The 18773-nt window shown below is 43.7% G+C and overlaps 2 protein-coding genes across 2 annotated transcripts; both read right to left on the bottom strand.

The window, feature by feature from the left end:
- Positions 1 to 1040: 1040 nt before the first annotated feature.
- LOC4324541 (uncharacterized) lies at positions 1041 to 4628 on the bottom strand. The gene is made up of 2 exons (XM_026025880.2): positions 3888 to 4628; positions 1041 to 2635 (listed from the first exon to the last, which is right to left on the bottom strand). The coding sequence occupies exon 2, from the start codon at positions 2228 to 2230 to the stop codon at positions 1757 to 1759; it is 474 nt and encodes a 157-aa protein (XP_025881665.1). The 5' UTR covers positions 2231 to 2635; positions 3888 to 4628; the 3' UTR covers positions 1041 to 1756.
- On the bottom strand, positions 2797 to 6700 carry LOC136355335 (uncharacterized). The gene is made up of 4 exons (XM_066307789.1): positions 6594 to 6700; positions 5769 to 6496; positions 5194 to 5691; positions 2797 to 2864 (listed from the first exon to the last, which is right to left on the bottom strand). The coding sequence occupies exons 1-4, from the start codon at positions 6698 to 6700 to the stop codon at positions 2797 to 2799; spliced, it is 1401 nt and encodes a 466-aa protein (XP_066163886.1).
- Between the last annotated feature and the right edge of the window lie 12073 nt (positions 6701 to 18773).

Genomic DNA, 18773 nt, shown 5'->3' with positions numbered 1-18773 from the left:
GGCCTTCACCATGGGCCTATTGCAGCAGTTCGGGTGCGAACACGTCGCCGAATTCCCGAATTTTGCGAAGGAGGATTGGGAGGTCAGCTGTCAAGATGTTTTGCCCGCGCTTCGTGCCTAGCGCAAGCAGTTCTGGCAAAAGGACGGCCGATCCACTGCCAATGCGCGTCTGCTTGAACAATTGGCGAAGGCAGAGGCGGCGGATCAGGGAGAAGAGGCAGTGGCCGAAGATGGTGGAGGAGATGCCCAAGATCACCCAGAGGTGTGAGGCCCTCCGTCCGCTCTTTAGATTTTGTAGTTTTCTTTTGGCGTTTGCTGTGGTGGGCGAACGGTGTAAATTTGGCCAATGGCCCTTCCCCTTTCGTATTGTAGCCGAAAACGGTCTTTCTAATATATGAAACAGATGACCCAAGTTTAGTCAATTATTATGTTTGATGTCCTTGGTACGTATGTTTGCATCGTTTCGCATACTAAAGAGGGTTTACACTTTTTGCCTATCCTATGTGTTTCGCCTAGTCTTAACTTTGCGTTTTTCCATCTGCCCTTTCTATACTGCCTTAGCAGGGTCTTCGCCGGAAACTGTGTGTTCGGCCCCCCTTTGGGAATTGGTGAAGTAAGAATGAGAAATTCGTGGCGGTGAAGTGTTTGCCGAAGGTCCATTGTCCGTTTCGGCCTGTGTACAGCGAAATGATAATAAACAGTAAAAGTTATAAGGTTTTGAAGGTTGCCGGCTGGATGCGAGCGCACCCTGGGCGAACCTTGGACGACTACGACCGTGTCCATGTGGAACGTCTAGAGGATATGGTTCGCTTTTGATGAAACCATCAGAGGACCGATCGTCAGGAAGCGATCGCCCAGCGCCGTTATAGTATAGTTTGCGTTTCGCCCCCTTCTCCCCTTAGGGTAGTGTATGACATTAGTAGCGACGACGAACCAAGTTCGCCGAGTCGTTCCTCGGGGAGTGGTGGTTGTTTTGGGGGCGAAGATGTGATTTTTTTGTAACCTAGGCTATGAAGCCCGTTACTCTCTTTCGCCTGTACCATGTTGTATGGCATGTATCCTTATCGTTTGGTGTTAATAAAGATTTTTTTTATTTCCTTTTCGCTATTATTCGCATTATCACTTTTCGTGCTTTCGTTAGGTCGGAACATGTCAGCCCCTTTGTGTATATTAGCGAAATAGGTCTGTTGACTTTTCAGCTTTTCGACTTTTGCTTTCGATCTATGTTGTACCGCGCTGGAAGAAGTGCTTGTGTTTTCTCACAAGTCGAGTATAACGGTGTTCGGTTATTTATTTCCCGAAACAAGCTGTCGCGGTTTCAACGTTCGGCGAGCGATGCCTCGGCCGATTCGTTTTGCCCCCCTGGCGTTTTCGCTGATCAGGCGTTTGCCTTGGGGTTTTTCCATGAATTATCATTCACACAAGTAAAAAGGCGAAAGGCACAAATATTTTATATTGGTTCGGGCCTCCGGGATGGATAATAGCCCTACATCCAGTTTTTTTTTTCTTTTTTAATTTTCCTCTCTTTTTTTGCATTTTTGTGCTGAAGGGCTTACAAAACGAGAAATGCCGAATGGCCTATACAAATGTACATTTTTACAAGTTGGCAAATAGGGTGCCACCTTTTCTAGACATAGAAACGCTTAAGAGAAGCAGCGTTCCAGGAGTAGTCGAACTCTTTGCCTTCCAGTGTTGCCAAGCGAAAAGAGCTCATCCTGGACCTGTGTTTGATGAGGTATGGCCCCTCCCACTTCGATTAGAGCTTTCTGACCGCCACTGGGTTCGCCTTCTTCCTTAGGACGAGATGGCCAGGCAATAGTTCCATCGGCCGAACTTTCTTGTTGTAAGTTGCCGAGGTGCTTGTAGCGTACTTGCGCATGTGTTCTAGTGCCTCGACTCTTACCCCTTCCAGGAGTTCGAGTGACACCTTGCGCCCATCTTCGTCTTCAGAAAACATCACTCTTGGTGAATTAGCCCCTAGCTCTGTTGGGGTCATTGCTTCGTCACCATAGAGAAGCATGAACGGGCTGAACTTGGTTGGACTTGTGGGGGTCGTCCGAAGGGCCCAAAGAACAGATAGTATTTCGTCTAGCCACTTACCCTTCACCGCCTCCTCGAGCCTTTTCTTTAGCGCCTCTAGGATCTTGCCATTTGCACGTTCGGCTGCCCCATTCGACTGTGGGTGCGCGACCGAAGCGAACCTGATTTCCAGGTTTAGCCCCTCACACATTTCTCTGAATTTGTCAAAGTCGGATGCTTGCCATTGTCAGTGATGAATTCTTTCAGCACTCCAAAACGACAAACAATGTTCTTCCATACAAACTTCTGCACTGCTGCCGAAGTGATCGCACCAAGCGGTTTGGCCTCGATCCAGTGGGAGAAGAATTCAATCGCTACTATTGCAAACTTGTACCCGTTTCGCGCTACCGGGAAGGGCCGATGATGTCTAGTACCCATCTGGCGAAAGGCCAGACTAGTGCGATAGGTTGCAGCTCATAGTTTGGTGTTGCTTGGCTTCGGCTATGCCACTGACAGCCTTCGCACTTTTTGGCCTGCTCAACACAGACTTTCAGCACCGTAGGCCAATATACGCCCTCGCGAAACACTTTTGAGGCGACCGTTCTTGCAGTTGGTTCTGTAAATATTGATACAAGTAATGCAGCTGGTTCTTCATTGCATACGTTAAAGTTTACAAGACCAGGGGTTTTATAAGGGTAGGTACTCACCTAGTTAAACATGGATGCTAATTTTACATAGCGGAAGTTCTAATACATTCTGACTAGGGAGGTATAACCTCTAGGCATTTTCTAAGCTATCAGGGTCATCATAGTAATAGTCATAGGGGTCCTCCTCTTGACCCAAATCTAAAAAATGGTTAATAAGACCAAGGGTGAGTATTCACAATACCCAGCAAGTTACCATGGAAATATGTTATGTGTTGGCATGGAGTAGAGTTCTTTGCAGAAAGCAATAATAGACAATATGGAAATATTAAAGCAAGAGTTTGTAAAAACATATATTTTAGGTTTCTAACCAGGGTACCATATGAGTCCCGGTACTCAATTCCATGAGCACGGCTATTCGAATAGTTTCATGAATATTCTACTGCAGTAGATGTACGCTTTCCCCGCAGTCCACGACTTGCCAATATTCATTAGCTTAGTCATGGCCCAGTATTAGGTTATTAACAATTATGGTACCTGTTCCATGAACTTATATCCTCATGCGCTCTGAACGTGACGTTAACAGTAGCGAAAGGAGTTCTGGCGTTCCCGGGGTATTTGAGGGGAACTGATCGTATGACACCACGTCATCTCGATTAGGGTTTAGAATTATAACCATAATTATAATTGAGCTCAACAAACCAATTACCTGTACATGGTAATGGTAGAAATTGCCCTTCGCGGCTATAGTTGCCTCCTGCTCGAGGACTTAAAAATAAGAACTACTACACAGAGGTACCACATTGCTAAGTAACATAATGGCTAGGTCTGTCCCCATTCTAGAAACTGCGGTCATACCCGTTCGTTTGACATAAGTACCTGATGATGACTATATCGATCGAGATAGTACTAGCCACCCAGAAATTATCTAATTCCTACGTACTGTCCCAATCTAAGTATAAAATATTTTAACCAGATTGTAAGCAAAATATGCAATACTAAATTCAAATTCAAAAGGAATTCGAATAAAATCCAAAAATAGGCAAAAATGAAATAAAATGAGAAAATAGCAAAGATAGCCTCAAAAGATAGAGAAAGATTTTAGAAGAACTTTGGTCCAAGTTTCACTGGAATTGGGTTTATATTTTAAAAGATATGGGCTTCTAAAATTTGGATTTCGAATTAAATAGAGAAAATACGAAAATTTACTGTTGATGGGCCCACCTGTCAATCTTCCTTTCGTTTTCTTTTCTTTTTCTCTCTCCTTCTCTCATCTTCTTCTTTCTCTCTTCTTTTCTTCTCTTTCCAGCCGAGCAACAGAGGAGAAGGAGAGGAGGGGCGCCGGCTCTCCGGCGGGTGGAAGGCGGCGACGTCGGCGGCGGGTGGTGTTCCCGAGAAACACGCACCTTGGGAGGGCGGTGGCTGGCGGAGAGGGAGAGGGAGGAGACCGGAACGGCGATGGCTAGGGCTTAGCTCCGGCCGGTATGGGAGGTGGCGGTGGTGGCTAATCTCGGAGGGGGAAAGGAAGGGGAAAGTTAGGATATGGATTTGCCTCGTCGAGGCAAAGGTATTAGCGCGAGGGCTTGGCCGGCAATGCTCCGATAAGGGAGATCGAGTGGTGGCAGCCATGGCCGGACATGGCAAGAAGAGAGAGAAAAGAGAGCTTCAAGCTCTGATGTGGGGAGGGAAGGACGATCTCGCCGGCTATTTATAGGCGGCGATGGTCGGTCTCCAAGGTCGGTTCGGAGGAGGAAGACGAGAAAGACTCGATGATGGCGGCGTGGAGAAGAACACGGCGCCGGTTCTGTCTGCCGATTGGCCGGCGCAGGCGGTTCGGCTCGGCAGCTGAGGTGGCGCTGACCTTGGGCGGCGATTTCTTAGCGTCTAAGGCAAGACGACGGCGGCAGCAGAGAGTTGTGGGCGGCGGTAGATGGACACGGCACGGCGTCGGCTGTGGGCGTTGGCGCCCAATCCAGCGGCGCCCAGGGGAGGAGGAAGACGACGCGGTTTGACTGTGGGCTGATTTGGGCCAAGACAGAGAGAAGGGCCGGAACGGAGAGAAAAGTATTTCGGCCCAAAAGAATTATTTAGGAATTTTTAATATTTTGCCTAAGGAGAAAGAATTTATCTAGAGATCTTTGGAAGAGTTCTGCAAAGATTATGCACTATAACAATGTCTCACTAACAGAAGGGTAATCTAGAGAAAGTTTCTAAGTTTTGGAATCTGAAAGAAAATTGCTAAATTCACAAAGGTTTAGGATAGTGCAACAATTTATGGTTTATTGGTAAACTAGGTTAAGGGGGTTTTAGGGGTAATACTTGAACCAAAATCAAGAATAAAAAAAGAACTTTTAAAGATAATTTTGATTGTGCTAGTCTAAGATTAAAACCACTCAAAAGCCAGTATGATGCAGTCAAATTTTAGTTTAAAAATTTGAGGATGTTACAATACCCCTTTCAGAAACTAAAAAACCCAACAACTTGCCCGTGCGAACACCAAAAACGCACTTCTCAGGATTTAGTTTCATACCCGCAGCGCGTAAGTTGTCGAAGGTCTCCTGTAAGTCGGACGCATGGTCGAAAGCTTTGCAGCTTTTTATGACGATATCATTGACATAAGCCTCCACATTTCGCCCCAGCTGCTTGTAAAGGACCTTATACATCAGCCTAGCAAAGGTTGCTCCGGCGTTCCTTAGGCCGAAAGGCATCCTAAGGTGGGAAAATGTGCCGAATGGCGTGATGAAGGCTGTCTTGGGGATGTCGGCCGGATTCATGTGGATCTGGTGGTAGCCGGAGTATGCATCCAAAAAGCTCATGAGTTTGCAGCCAGCTGTCGAATCCACGAGCTGGTCGATCCGCGGCATGGGGAAGTCGTCTTTCGGGCACGCCTTGTTGAGGTTTGTGAAATCAACACACATGCGCCATTTGCCGTTCGACTTCCGCACCAGCACCGAATTCGCCAACCACTCTGGGTGGTCGATCTCCTGGATCACCCCAGCCTTGAGCAGCTTTTGCACTTCGTCTTTCGCTGCCTCTTGGCGATCAGCGGACATCTTGCGCAGCTTCTGTTTCCTTGGCTTGGCATGATGAGGTCTGTCGAAACACCTCCCACCTCGTCAGGGCCCCAGGCGAAGATGTCAATGTTTTTCTTGAGCACCTTCAGGATGTTTTCAACTTCCCTTTCGCCCATGTCGCCCCCCAGCGATACAAATCTTGTGGGATCGGCATCGTCGACCTGCACCTTGATCACCTTGCTGTGAGGGGCGGGCTTCGGCATGTGCTTCACATGGTCATGCAGTTCGGCCTCAACATTGTGCACTGCTCTATTGATTGCGGCCAAATCGCCCATTGATGTAGCCGAAGGTTGAAGACCCTTGACCACGATCACTCCTGCAGGACCAAGCATCTTGAGCTTGAGATAGTTGTGGTGGGAGATGGCTTCGAACTTGTTCATGGTCGCACGGCTGACGATGGCATTATAGTTGTATGGGATGTCGACAACATCGAACAGTATTTGCTCTTCGCGCCTGTTTTCACCTGTGCCGAAGGCTACCACCAATTGTACTTGGCCTAGGACTTGAACTGCTTCTCCGCCAAAACTACGAAGCGAGACCGGTGCTTGGGTGAGGGCTAGGGTTGGCAACCCCATCTTGGCATATGCTTCGGCAAAAATGACATCGGCCAAACTTCCTCCATCGATTAGGATTCGCCGGACTTCGAAGCCAGCTACCTCGGCCGAGATCACCAAGGGGTCTTGATGCGGGAACAATACTCCTTTGGCATCTTCTGCCTCGAAAGAGATCTGCTGGTTCAAGTATCGCGGGCCCCTTCGCCTGCCGAAGTGATGTTGTGCACCATTCGCAGCTGCATCTTCTTTTGCCGTTTTGACAGTTGATTCAGCGAGTCGGCCCTTGTAATCACTTGGATTACTCTGTGCTGCACATCTTGGCGCTGTTCAGCCGGGGGTGCTTGTTCTTGAACAGCTTCGCGAAGTGCTTCGACAGCTGCTTCTTGTTGCGGCCTTGGATCTTGCGCATTGCCACGCTGCCGAATTGTGGGGACACTCAATTTAGGCTTGGTGTCCTGAAAATCCACTCGTGATCGTCCAGGATTTCGATCACGCACAGATTGATATACAGAACAGCTTTCGATTATTTACACAGGTTTGTTCATACAAGCTAATTATACAACTGTTAAAGGGTGAAAAGATCCAAACTAATATATCCTTATTTGAAAAACAAGAAAATCCAAAGTACTAAACTCCTAAACTCTTCAACTACTAGAACTACAATTAATAAATTCCAAAGTACTTCAAAGAACTCCACAGGCAAAAGCTCGAGCGTAGACTAGCCTAGAAGAAAAACTTGTCGTTGTCGTAGATCTCGTTTCCTTCCAGTCTTCTTGTTAGCACAAATCCTCTATATGTCAAATTATGCAAGGGTGAGTACTTATGTACTCAGCAAGACATATTATAAATAATTAAATGTAAATAGATATGAATAGATAAACAATGATGATAAAAACCATAAATCATCTTTATCCTTAACATTTTAATTTTAAAACTACTTATACTTCAGGAGTAGGAATCACCCTGATGACATAACTCCAGAACCGGGAGTACGGCACATTCGAATGATTTAATTCACCTCTGTAGAGACTGTCCAGCTTTACCCAGACGATGTCAATAGTTTGCAAGGCTGAGGGCACCAGAGCCGTTCGAAGGTCCTACTTACTACTAGTTACTGCTATTGACAGAAAACACGAGGCCTAGGAGATCTGCTTAACTCCAGTGCAGGTCCAAAGCTCGCCTTCGAATGTATGAGCGTGCTAGTTGATTTGATCCTGTAATCAACAAGAAATAGAGACAAAGAATTCGTGGTTAAATCTATAAATGATAGCCGATCGGCTAGGTGCCGATGACATATCATTTATCTTTGAGCCGATGTCATATATGAATCGATCGGCGGTTATAAATAGACAATAAGGAACTAAATCTATTCGATCGGCTGTAGATATTAATGATATATACTTCTTATATTAATATATACTTAAATCAAGTGATTGGGATAGATCGGTCACCATGCCGAGACAGTATAAATCACTTAGATCGAAATATATATTAATAACAGGATTATATATGTTTATAGCATAGCCGATCAGATTGATCTATCATGTATCGGCTAATACTCCGATACTATTCTATAATATCAAAACAAGTATAATATACCAAACAAAAGCTTAATATACTTAAATGCAATAAGATCTTGACATATAGGGCAGATTTAACATGTCACTGAAGCATATAGATCAAATATGGTTAAATCAGATAAGATCGGCTGAAACTCCGATACTACCCTAATCGGCAACCAAAAGGTAGGCTAGAGATTGAAATTCTAAGCACGACTTAGTAGATCAAACTTAACTAATGCAGCATTAAGTATGAAAAGAAGAACAATATCTAGACAATCAAGCCGCTGGATGTTTCATAAAGTGGTAGATATCTTATATAATCTAGATCAACGTCGCTATTTAACCTAATCGGCTGCCTTCTGTCGACAGATGTTAGCCGATTGTAGGTTAGATGACGATATTGTCGAAGATTATGTAAGATATATGATAACTTGACGAATTACATAAACAAGATTAGACTGTCGTAAAGATGGAAGCACTAATCCCGAGAACACAATCCATCATAACAAGTTTTACCTCTTGTTGAAGATCGAAACCGATGCAGCTCAACCCGAAAGCAAGAACTCGTCGAAATAAAGCAAAAAGGTGGTGATGCGCTGAAATTGTATTGAACATGTGTGTGTGTTAAAAATTACATGGGACCCGGGGTCTATTTATACCCGAGAGTTACAAGATATGTCTATACCGGACACGACTATTATCTCTAATAAACTCTAAAATACCATAAGTCTTTGCGGCAGACTTTTGCCCTAAACATATCTCTAAGGAAATTACATAAAATATCCTAATTAATAAATTGCCCTCTCAGGACTCTATCCACGTGCGGCAATCATCTTGAAGCATATACTCTCAACCCGATGTTGTACACCAAGTCGTATTATCGGAATCGGCTCTATCACCTAACCCAATCTGATTCGGATTTAGCCGATTCTGGTTGTAGCCGATCCGGACTCCAGCCGATTCTTACTCTGTTCCGCAGAAATCCTTATCTCTGATTCCGCTTCGATCTCATCTTCACTTCCGATGCTGATATTACCAAATTTGGTCGTTAACACATGCCCCCCAAGTCTGGGATATTTGATAATGTTCCGGATTTGCCGTGTACTGACTCCGAGCAAGTTTCGCACTCCGCCGTTTTTCGACCGTTATTCTATCGCTTTAAATACTAACCGTTGCTCTCGAGAAATCTCACGCCGTGACTTCTGTTTTCACCGCTCATGCAAAACTTTGTCCTCTCTCTCTCCGGCGATTTCCCCGACGCACAAGATGATCCCCAGGCGATTTCATTTCTGATCAGATCTCCGCCTGCGGCAATGTCGTTTTCCACCAGCCTGTCTACTGCGCCATCGGCCGAGTACGCTGAGGTAAGTTCTCACCAGCTAGATCCCTTTTCCTGGCATGAAATTGATTTCTCCTTTTCTCATCATGTTTTCTGCTTCCCGATTCCTTTGGATTTGCAGCACCTTTCCAACCTAGTCGCGATTCCCAGCCTATCGCACAAGAACCACTATTTTCTTGGCCCAATCGACAATCTTGACCCCACTGATTTCATCATTGGTGAAACCAACAGAATCCCCTTTAGACAAGCCAACCCTAACCTGGGTCACTGGAAGAATACCTTCAAGTCTTGGCCATCTCTCGAAAAGCCTACCCCTGATAAGAGCTGGACCACCTGGTACCAACGCATATCAGCTAGTAAGAAAGATCACTGGGATGAGATTGGGATCGACCAAGCGCTTGCTCTCACCATAGCCAATTCTGCTAAGGATGAACCTCTGATGGCTGCCGCCACCTACTTCTGGTCCAACACCATCAATGCCTTCTTATTCAACCAAGGGCCGATAACTTCAACTTTGATCGACATCATCATGATTACTAGATTAGATGTAATTTCATCGGCTAATCCTATGAGTATGAACACCAAGAACCAATTTGACTTCAAGACCAAAAGCATAGGTGGCTGGTCTGGCTATGTGGCGGCATATATGGGTCAAGGATCTGTTACCCCTCGAGAGCATGTAGCTTTCTTGCTCATGTGGCCCTACAACCAACTGGCAATTTGTAGCCGAAGCCTTAGATTCAAAGAAACAATTCCCCTTGGGCAAAATCCTTCTCGGCTATCTATATCAAATGTTGAACAATGCATCGGCTAAGATAGCCGTCGGCTCAATAGTCGGAGCAGGTGGACCATGGTGGCTACTGCAGACCTGGCTAAACCTGGTAGTCATGAAAGTTGTCAATCGGCCATCTGTAACAGAAGCTGAATTCCCAAGGTTGGAGCCAATTGTAGAAGACGATGGAGAAGAACGCACCCATCGCAGATGCATGTCATATGGAGAATACGCATCCACACCAGCCAATGCTGGGGCAAAACTATCGGCTGAGCTGCTCAAAGATTGGTTCTGCAGCTTTTATGAAGGCTTCCAGAAAGATGCCCGAGTTTGGTTTCTTTATGAAGACTCAGTAGACCTTGAGCTCCCATCAGACTTCAGATTTGAAGACATCAATCATGAAAGATATCAAACATCAGGGAAGTCTTTACAGCTGCAATCAGCCCATGCATCCTACCTGTTGGTATTCACCAAGGAAGAAATATCCAAGTCTCCTACGAATTCTATCACCCTATAAGTTCAGCTAGACAACTTGGATTAGGTCAACTCCCAATCGGCTTATTCTTTGCTGACAAGATCCAATGCCGGGGAGAAATTTCTTCAACTCTTATGATGGATCGATTGCTTAACCTCCAAGGACCTCCCTTAGGCAGTATCGACAATATTGAGCTAGCAGTATTCCGGAGCAGGAACTTTGACAGATGGTGGGGTGAATGGAAGTTGCATCTATTTCATCAATTGGCCTCAATGTACATGACAGATCTATTCCCTGACGTCATACCCCAGGTAAACTTTGTCATCACTAAATTTCATAACGGTTAGCCGATTCATTTCTTGACTAATCTTTTGTTCCTGTTTTGCAGACAACAGAGTCCTCCCCTCCACATCAGAGCAATAGTGGTAAGAGCATTGAATATGCCCCAGGTCTGATTCCTAATGGAGGCGGATTGTCTCCCCCTGTCATCGGCTATCATGCCCCCAAGGTTTCAACCCTCCTCCAAGGCGCCATCAGGGAACCAACCGATGTAACCAAGAAAAGAAAAACTAGATCATCGGCTGCGAGCACCTTGACTCTAGCTCCCAAGAAAAATGCCAAGACTAAGAAAACCAAGCCAACCGACGACCTGTCTGCTTTGGATCCATCCATTGAACAAGCTCTGGATGAAGAAAATATTGAGGATGATGTTGATCAGGCTGCAGCCGAAATAAGTGATACTGAAAAAACACTATCAGCTTCGCCTAAGCAGATACCTCCAACTCCTTCTGCCCCCACTCACTTCTTTAGAGTAAAACATCTTTCCTTGCAAACCGTTTTTATAATTATTATTTTTCAGCCAACTACTCATAGGCTTTGTAATTGCAGAAGAAGAAAACTGCTATAAAGAAGACATCGGCAGCACCAATTCTAAAACCAGCACCACCAGTAGGACACTCTCAATTTTACTAGTCGATTCTAGCCGATTTTGTCTAACACTTGTCTTTTTACAGCCTCCTCCTCCTCCTTCTTCCCCTGTACAACAATCATCGAGTGACCGAACTCCATCGGCTGTGGAGAGTCATCATGTCGAGGAAGAAGAACAACCAGATGCTCATGCTATCCCAGTAAGTTTTCCTTTGTCTCAACAATTAGATCGGCTACATTTTACCCAGCTCTTACTCTTTCCGAAATTGTCTCTGCAGGTTCTAGCCAATCTCTTCTCTTTTGACATCAGAGATTATCTTGATGAGGCAGAAGAAGACACTTCAAGCAAAGCTCTAGCTCCCCTATCTGACGATATGAGAAGAACACTTGAAGATATCTCTCATCGGCTAGAAGCCTCTTCTTTAGATAGTCTGGTAGTTGACTGTGGATTAATTAGGACACGGCTACATGAAGTTCAAGCTCTGATTCCCGAAGATTTGGCCGATGTCCTAACTCCAGCCGCTTATCTCGAACAACATCAGTTCAAGCTGGAAAAAGCCAAGCTAAGACTAGCTGAACGCCGTGAGCGCAAAGAGATTGAGGCCACAATTCAAGCTAATTGGCGGCTTGTGCATGGAGAGAAGACCAAACTTGATCAGCTATCTAAAGGTTCGATCAAATCCAATATTGATTGGCTTGAAGCCCGCAAGATCGATCTTTTGACACAGCTTGAAGAATGCAATGCTGAACTGGATATGGAGCACAAAAAGCTAGCCGATCTCTCAAAATCTATTGAAGAACAAAAGGCAAGGCTCAAATCGACTATCAAGAATGTTGCTGACCTAACCAAGTCCCTGAAGGTCATCTCTGGAACTGATGCTCAAGATGCCCAAGCTATTAAAGAAGTAGAACAAATTAGGCAAAGGGCTATTTTGGCTATCCAGCGATACTTGTCTCAAAAACGTTTGTGTAATAGGACTTAGAAATCTTTGTAATCGACTAAGATGCTCTAGTACTTTACTGTCTTGACAATCCTTTGTGCCAATGACTTTGAAATTTGCATTTTGATACATATGGGCCCCCCTAATTTTACAATGTCAAAAGTATTGATAAAATTATAAAAACAACTAAGGGCGACATAACAATATCGGCCATTGTACATCGGCAAACCACAACCGATTATACCATGAAAAAACAACTAAGGGCGATATAACCATATCGGCCATCTCAAGGCGATGTAAACACATCGGTTGTCATGCATCGGCAATACTAACCGATCATGCATTAACCCAAACACTTGGGTAATATTTTTTCAAGTACTTGCGATTGAGCGCTCGTCCATAGACTTCACCATCAAGCCCTTGCAACATATATGCTCCCTTAGACACAACCTTATAAATTTGGAACGGTCCTTCCCAATTCGGCAACCACTTATCTTTGGGTACCACTTTCTTATTGTAATGCCGAGCAACACGTTCCTTATCCTTGGTAACCTTTGCAAGGCCTCGCAATCGTGATTGAACCAGATCCTCCCTCTCATCGGCCATAAGGTTGTAATACTCATCGGCTATTGAATCATTTTGTAATTCCGTTCTTCTAGAGCCGATTCTAACTTCCCACGGCAAAACAGCCTCATGCCCATAAACAAGTTTGTAAGGAGGGACTTGGATCGATCCATGACAAGCCATCCTATAAGACCACAATGCTTCAGCCAACCGAGTATGCCATTGCCGAGGATAATCAGAAATTTTCTGCTTAATCAATTTGATCAAACTTTTATTAGATGCCTCGGCTTGTCCATTAGCTTGTGCATAATAAGGTGAAGAATTCAATAATTTGATACCCATGCTATCGGCAAACTGAACAAACTCGTCAGACACTAAGATTGAACCCTGATCAGTTGTAATAGTTTGAGGAATACCAAATCGGTAGATTATATGTTCTTGAACGAATTGAATTGCATCCCCAGAATCAACTTTCTTCAAAGGAATCGCCTCTACCCACTTGGTGAAATAATCAGTCACCACTAATATAAACTTATGTCCTTTACTTGACGGTGGGTTTATCATAGATCATATCAATTGCCCAACCTCTGAATGGCCATGGCTTAATAATAGGATTCATAGCCGACGCCGGCGCTCGCTGAATTGCCCCAAACTTCTGACATTCTTGACACCCCTTATAATATCTGAAACAATCCTCCAGCATTGTCGGCCAAAAATACCCTGCACGCCGAAGTAACCACTTCATCTTATGAGCCGATTGATGAGTACCACAAATTCCCTCATGGACTTCGCCAATTGCAACTTTAGCCTGATCAGTACTCAAACACTTAAGCAACACCCCATCAATCGTCCGATAGTAAAGCTCATCATCCAATAGAGTATACTTCAGCGCCTTATATCTCAATTTCCTAGAAGTCGATTGAGATGGATTCTGCAAATACTGGTACACATCATACCTCCAATCATCGGTTGTTATTGCTGCAATTTCAACCTTAACATCTTTGATCATTGGCTTATACCCCGATGCCCCTTGGGCCAAATCATTAGCTTCAATATTTTGTTCTCGAGATGCATGCTTTAAAGTAACCAGCCGAAACTCCTTCATCAGTTCTTGGCATTTCTTATTATAAATCATTAATGTATCATTCTTGCATTCATACTCTCCTGCCAATTGACTGATTACTAGCAAAGAATCCCGCATGATTTCAATGGCATCGGCTTCAACTTCCATAAGTAATTGCAACCCTTTGAGCACTGCCTCATACTCAGCTTGATTATTAGTCGCATACGGTTTAATAGTATAAGCAAACTCGAAACATGCCCCCCTAGGAGAAATTATAACTAGGCCAATACCACAACCATGAGTATACACCGATCCATCAAAGAATAAAGTCCATGGCACTATTTCAACTGAGCCGATTGAATCATCACGATGTTCCACAATAAAATCGGCTATAGCTTGTCCCTTAATCGCCTTCGGCGACTCATACCGAAGATCAAACTCGGTTAAGGAAAATATCATTCTTGCATTCATACTCTCCTGCCAATTGACTGATTACTAGCAAAGAATCCCGCATGATTTCAATGGCATCGGCTTCAACTTCCTTAAGTAATTGCAACCCTTTGAGCACTGCCTCATACTCAGCTTGATTATTAGTCGCTTACGGTTTAATAGTATAAGCAAATTCGAAACATGCCCCCCTAGGGGAAATTATAACTAGGCCAATACCACAACCATGAGTACACACCGATCCATCAAAGAATAAAGTCCATGGCACTATTTCAACTGAGCCGATTGAATCATCACGATGTTCCATAATAAAATCGGCTATAGCTTGTCCCTTAATCGCCTTCGGCGACTCATACCGAAGATCAAACTCGGTTAAGGAAAATATCCACTTTCCAACCCTTCCTTTCAATATTGGAGCCGACAGCATGTATTTGACAACGTCGGCCTTACATATAACAGTACACTCGTTGGATAGTAGATAATGCCTCAACCTTGTACACGAAAAATACAGACACAAGCATAACTTCTCCACAGGGGAATATCTAGTTTCAGCATCCAAGAGCCGACGACTGAGATAAAATACAACTCGTTCTTTTCCATCCAACTCCTAAATCAAGACTGAGCCGATTGACTTCTCACCGGCTGACAGATACAATCTAAAAGGCACCCCTTTCTGTGGAGGAATCAAAACAGGAGGAGAGCTAAGATATTCTTTAATATTATCCAAAGCCTTTTGCTGCTCTGCCCCCCAAGTAAAGTGCTGATCGGCCTTCAATCTCTACAATGGTGTAAAAGGTTCTAACTTTCTGGACAAATTAGAAATAAACCTTCGAACAAAAATAATCTTGCCGATCATCTCCTGCAAATCGGTCTTGTTTTCCGGGGACTTAATCTTTTTGATCGCATTGATACTTCTTTGAGTTATCTCAATTCCCCTCTCATGGACAAGAAATCCCAAGAACTGGCCAGCCGATACACCAAAAGCACACTTTGTCGGATTCATCTTCAAGCCATATTTCCTGGTTCTCTCAAAAACTTTTCTTAAATCAGCTATGTGGTCTCCTATTTCCTTAGATTTAACAACCACATCATCAATATAGACCTCAACCAGCCAGCCGATCAGATCATGATAAATATAATTCATGGCCCTTTGATATGTAGCTCCAGCACTCTTCAAGCCGAAACTCATAACAACCCACTCAAATAAGCTGATTGCACCAGGATATCTAAAAGCTGTTTTATGGATATCTTCTTCAGCCATAAAGATTTGATTATATCCTGTGTTTCCATCCTTCTTGATAACAGGAACTATGCTAGAAACCCACTCAGCATATCGGCAAGGACGAATAAAACCAGCATCATATAAACGCTTAATCTCTGCCTTGACAGGTTCAAGCATATCGGCTTTGCATCTCCTCGGAGACTGCTGGTGCGGCCTAACCCCTGGTTTGATAGGTAGCCAATGTTCTACAATTGATCGGCTGAGTCCAGGCATCTAATAATACTCCCAAGCGAAGCAATCTCTAAACTCCTTCAAGAGCTCTATCAGTTTGGTTCTAAATTCTGGAGATAAGTTCTTACTAATAAATGACGGCCTTGGCCGATCGCCTGGACCTATATCTATTTCTTCCAAATCATCGGCCGACATGAAACCTTGACCTTGCTTGTTATCGAGATCATCTACTGTGTCCTTAGTGTAGACATTTGAACCCTTCTCTTCTGATTATTTGTGAAAATACCAGAAGAACACCATTGATTCTTCCTGATTACATTGTCCTGTTGGCCATGATCTTGATTCACTGGACCCAATCTTTGATGAACAGAAACTCTTGTCTGCCTTAGCCGATTGCCCCTTTTATATGATCAGCTTGAGCTCTCGACGATATCACCGCACCCAGGGCAGTTTTCAATAGATGGCAACCTCATACCCTCATTCCAGCAGAATCTAAGGAACTCACAACCCCAATGAGGATCAAAACCATCATCATATTCTTCATGATGCTTCTCTTGCTGTTTGTCATACTTCCTCTGATATTTGTTAATAATCTTAGCCGAATTCACCTGAAAACCCTTCGCACGGACCCTATCGGCTGTTTGGCCAGCTGTATGTACCATATTAACAGGAAAAGGGTTACCATCGACCTTCATCGGCTTTTTAGAATCATCAAACCTAATCTTGCCTCCCTCAATGGCCACCTGATTCTGCTGTCTAAAAACCTTGTAATCATTAGTAGAATGGGATCCAGAATTATGCCATTTGCAATACCTCTTCTTGCCTAATTCCTCAGCCGATGGAATTGTATGACCAGCAGGGAGTTGAATTTGCTTCTCTCGGAGTAGCAGATCAAAGATCTTGTCAGCCTTAGTAATATCAAAATCATATTTCTCTTCTTTTCCAGGACTCTTTACCCATTGGCACGGTATGACCTTTTTACTCCTCACCCATTCGGCTGCAGCTATTTCAGAATCGTCCTCATCATCATCTTACCCATACATGTAAGGACAAACAAGATTAACCTTCTTAGAGCTTTTCCTGACTTCCGCAGACCTATGCTCGTGCAAGGTTACCATCTGTTTCAGATGTGATAAGCTATCAAAGTCTTCAGACGAGAATTTCTCCCTAATCGGAGCAATCATACCCTGAAAGGCCAGATCGGCTAACTAGGCATCAGTTAAACTCAAGCTGAAGCATTTCTTCCTCATCTCCCTGAATCTCTGAATATACTCGTGCACAGGCTTATCATGCCGCTGCTTAATCGCCGTCAAGTCAGATAATTTCATCTCATGAACCCCACTATAGAAATAGCTGTGGAATTGCTTCTCCAAATCGGCCCAATTATTGATCGACCCATATGGCAAAGAGGAAAACCAAGTAAAAGCCGATCCAGACAAAGATAACCAGAACAATCTAACCTTCAGAGCATCTACAGCCGATGCTTCACCACACTGAGCTAAGAATCGGCTAATGTGCTCAAAAGTTGACACACCATCTTGTCTCGAAAACTTGGAGAAATCTGGAACTTTGAACCGATTGGGAAGAGGAACCCTCTCAAACCACTCAGGGTAAGGCTGCTGATACAAGCTTCCAGTCTCTTTTGGTTTAAGCTCAAACTGTTCCCTCATTACGTCAGCAATCACATCGGCCCACGGTTGTTGCTGAGCTGCTCCCTGTGACTGTTGTTGCATGGGCTCGAACTAACCGTATTGAGGCGCAAACTGAGGTTGAGTCAGTCCCCCTGGCTGATATTGGGCTTGCGGGGAAGGAGGCTGATATTGATAATTCAAGTTGCCCCCTTGGTAATTATGAAGGTTCGGTTGGATATTACGTACTAAGTGTTCAGGAACAACTTGAGGCATTACTGTGCCATCCGGCTGTACGTGGTGAACCAAGTGTTCTGGGACAACTTGATTTAAAAATTGTTGTACAGGCTGACCACAAGGCGTTGGTGAACCAGTTGATTTGATCCTGTAATCAACAAGAAATAGAGACAAAGAATTCGTGGTTAAATCTATAAATGATAGCCGATCGGCTAGGTGCCGATGACATATCATTTATCTTTGAGCCGATGTCATATATAAATAGATCGGCGGTTATAAATAGACAATAAGGAACTAAATCTATTCGATCGGCTGTAGATATTAACGATATATAGTTCTTATATTAATATATACTTAAATCGAGTGATTGGGATAGATCGGTCACCATGCCAAGACAGTATAAATCACTTAGATCGAAATATATATTAATAACATGATTATATATGTTTATAGCATAGCCGATCAGATAGATCTAGCATGTATCGGCTAATACTCCGATACAACTCTATATAAAGATATCAAAACAAGTATAATATACCAAACAAAAGCTTAATATACTTAAATGCAATAAGATCTTGACATAAAGGGCAGATTTAACATGCCACTGAAGCATATAGATCAAATATGGTTAAATCAGATAAGATCGGCTGAAACTCCGATACTACCCTAATCGGCAACCAGAAGGCAGGCTAGAGATTGAAATTCGAAGCACGACTTAGTAGATCAAACTTAACTGATGCAGCATTAAATATGAAAAGAAGAACAATATCTAGACAATCAAGCCGCTGGATGTTTCATAAAGTGGTAGATATCTTATATAATCTAGGTCAACGTCGCTATTTAACCTAATCGGCTGCCTTTTGTCGACAGATGTTAGCCGATTGTAGGTTAGATGACGATATTGTCAAAGATTATGTAAGATATATGATAACTTGACAAATTACATAAATAAGATTAGAGTGTCATAAAGATGGAAGCACTAATCCCGAGAACACAATCCATCGTAACAAGTTTTACCTATTGTTGAAGATCGAAACTGATGCAGCTCAACCTGAAAGCAAGAACTCATCGAAA

Source organism: Oryza sativa, chromosome 1 (genome assembly GCF_034140825.1).
Source record: "Oryza sativa Japonica Group chromosome 1, ASM3414082v1".
Lineage (NCBI taxonomy): Eukaryota > Viridiplantae > Streptophyta > Magnoliopsida > Poales > Poaceae > Oryza > Oryza sativa.
Note: the sequence above shows the minus strand (reverse complement) of the source record. Positions and strands in the feature narration are given on the sequence as shown.

What these genes read in the sequence shown, in the direction of transcription:
- LOC4324541 (XM_026025880.2), bottom strand. Translation starts at nt 2,230, where the DNA reads ATGTGTGAGGGGCTAAACCTGGAAATCAGGTTCGCTTCGGTCGCGCAC.
- LOC136355335 (XM_066307789.1), bottom strand. Translation starts at nt 6,700, where the DNA reads ATGCGCAAGATCCAAGGCCGCAACAAGAAGCAGCTGTCGAAGCACTTC. An exon ending in GCCAAGATGTGCAGCACAGA is followed by an intron (nt 6,497 to 6,593) that starts GTAATCCAAGTG and finishes TCACTTCGGCAG; the next exon opens with GCGAAGGGGCCCGCGATACT. An exon ending in GGGCCCTGACGAGGTGGGAG is followed by an intron (nt 5,692 to 5,768) that starts GTGTTTCGACAG and finishes GCCAAGAGGCAG; the next exon opens with CGAAAGACGAAGTGCAAAAG.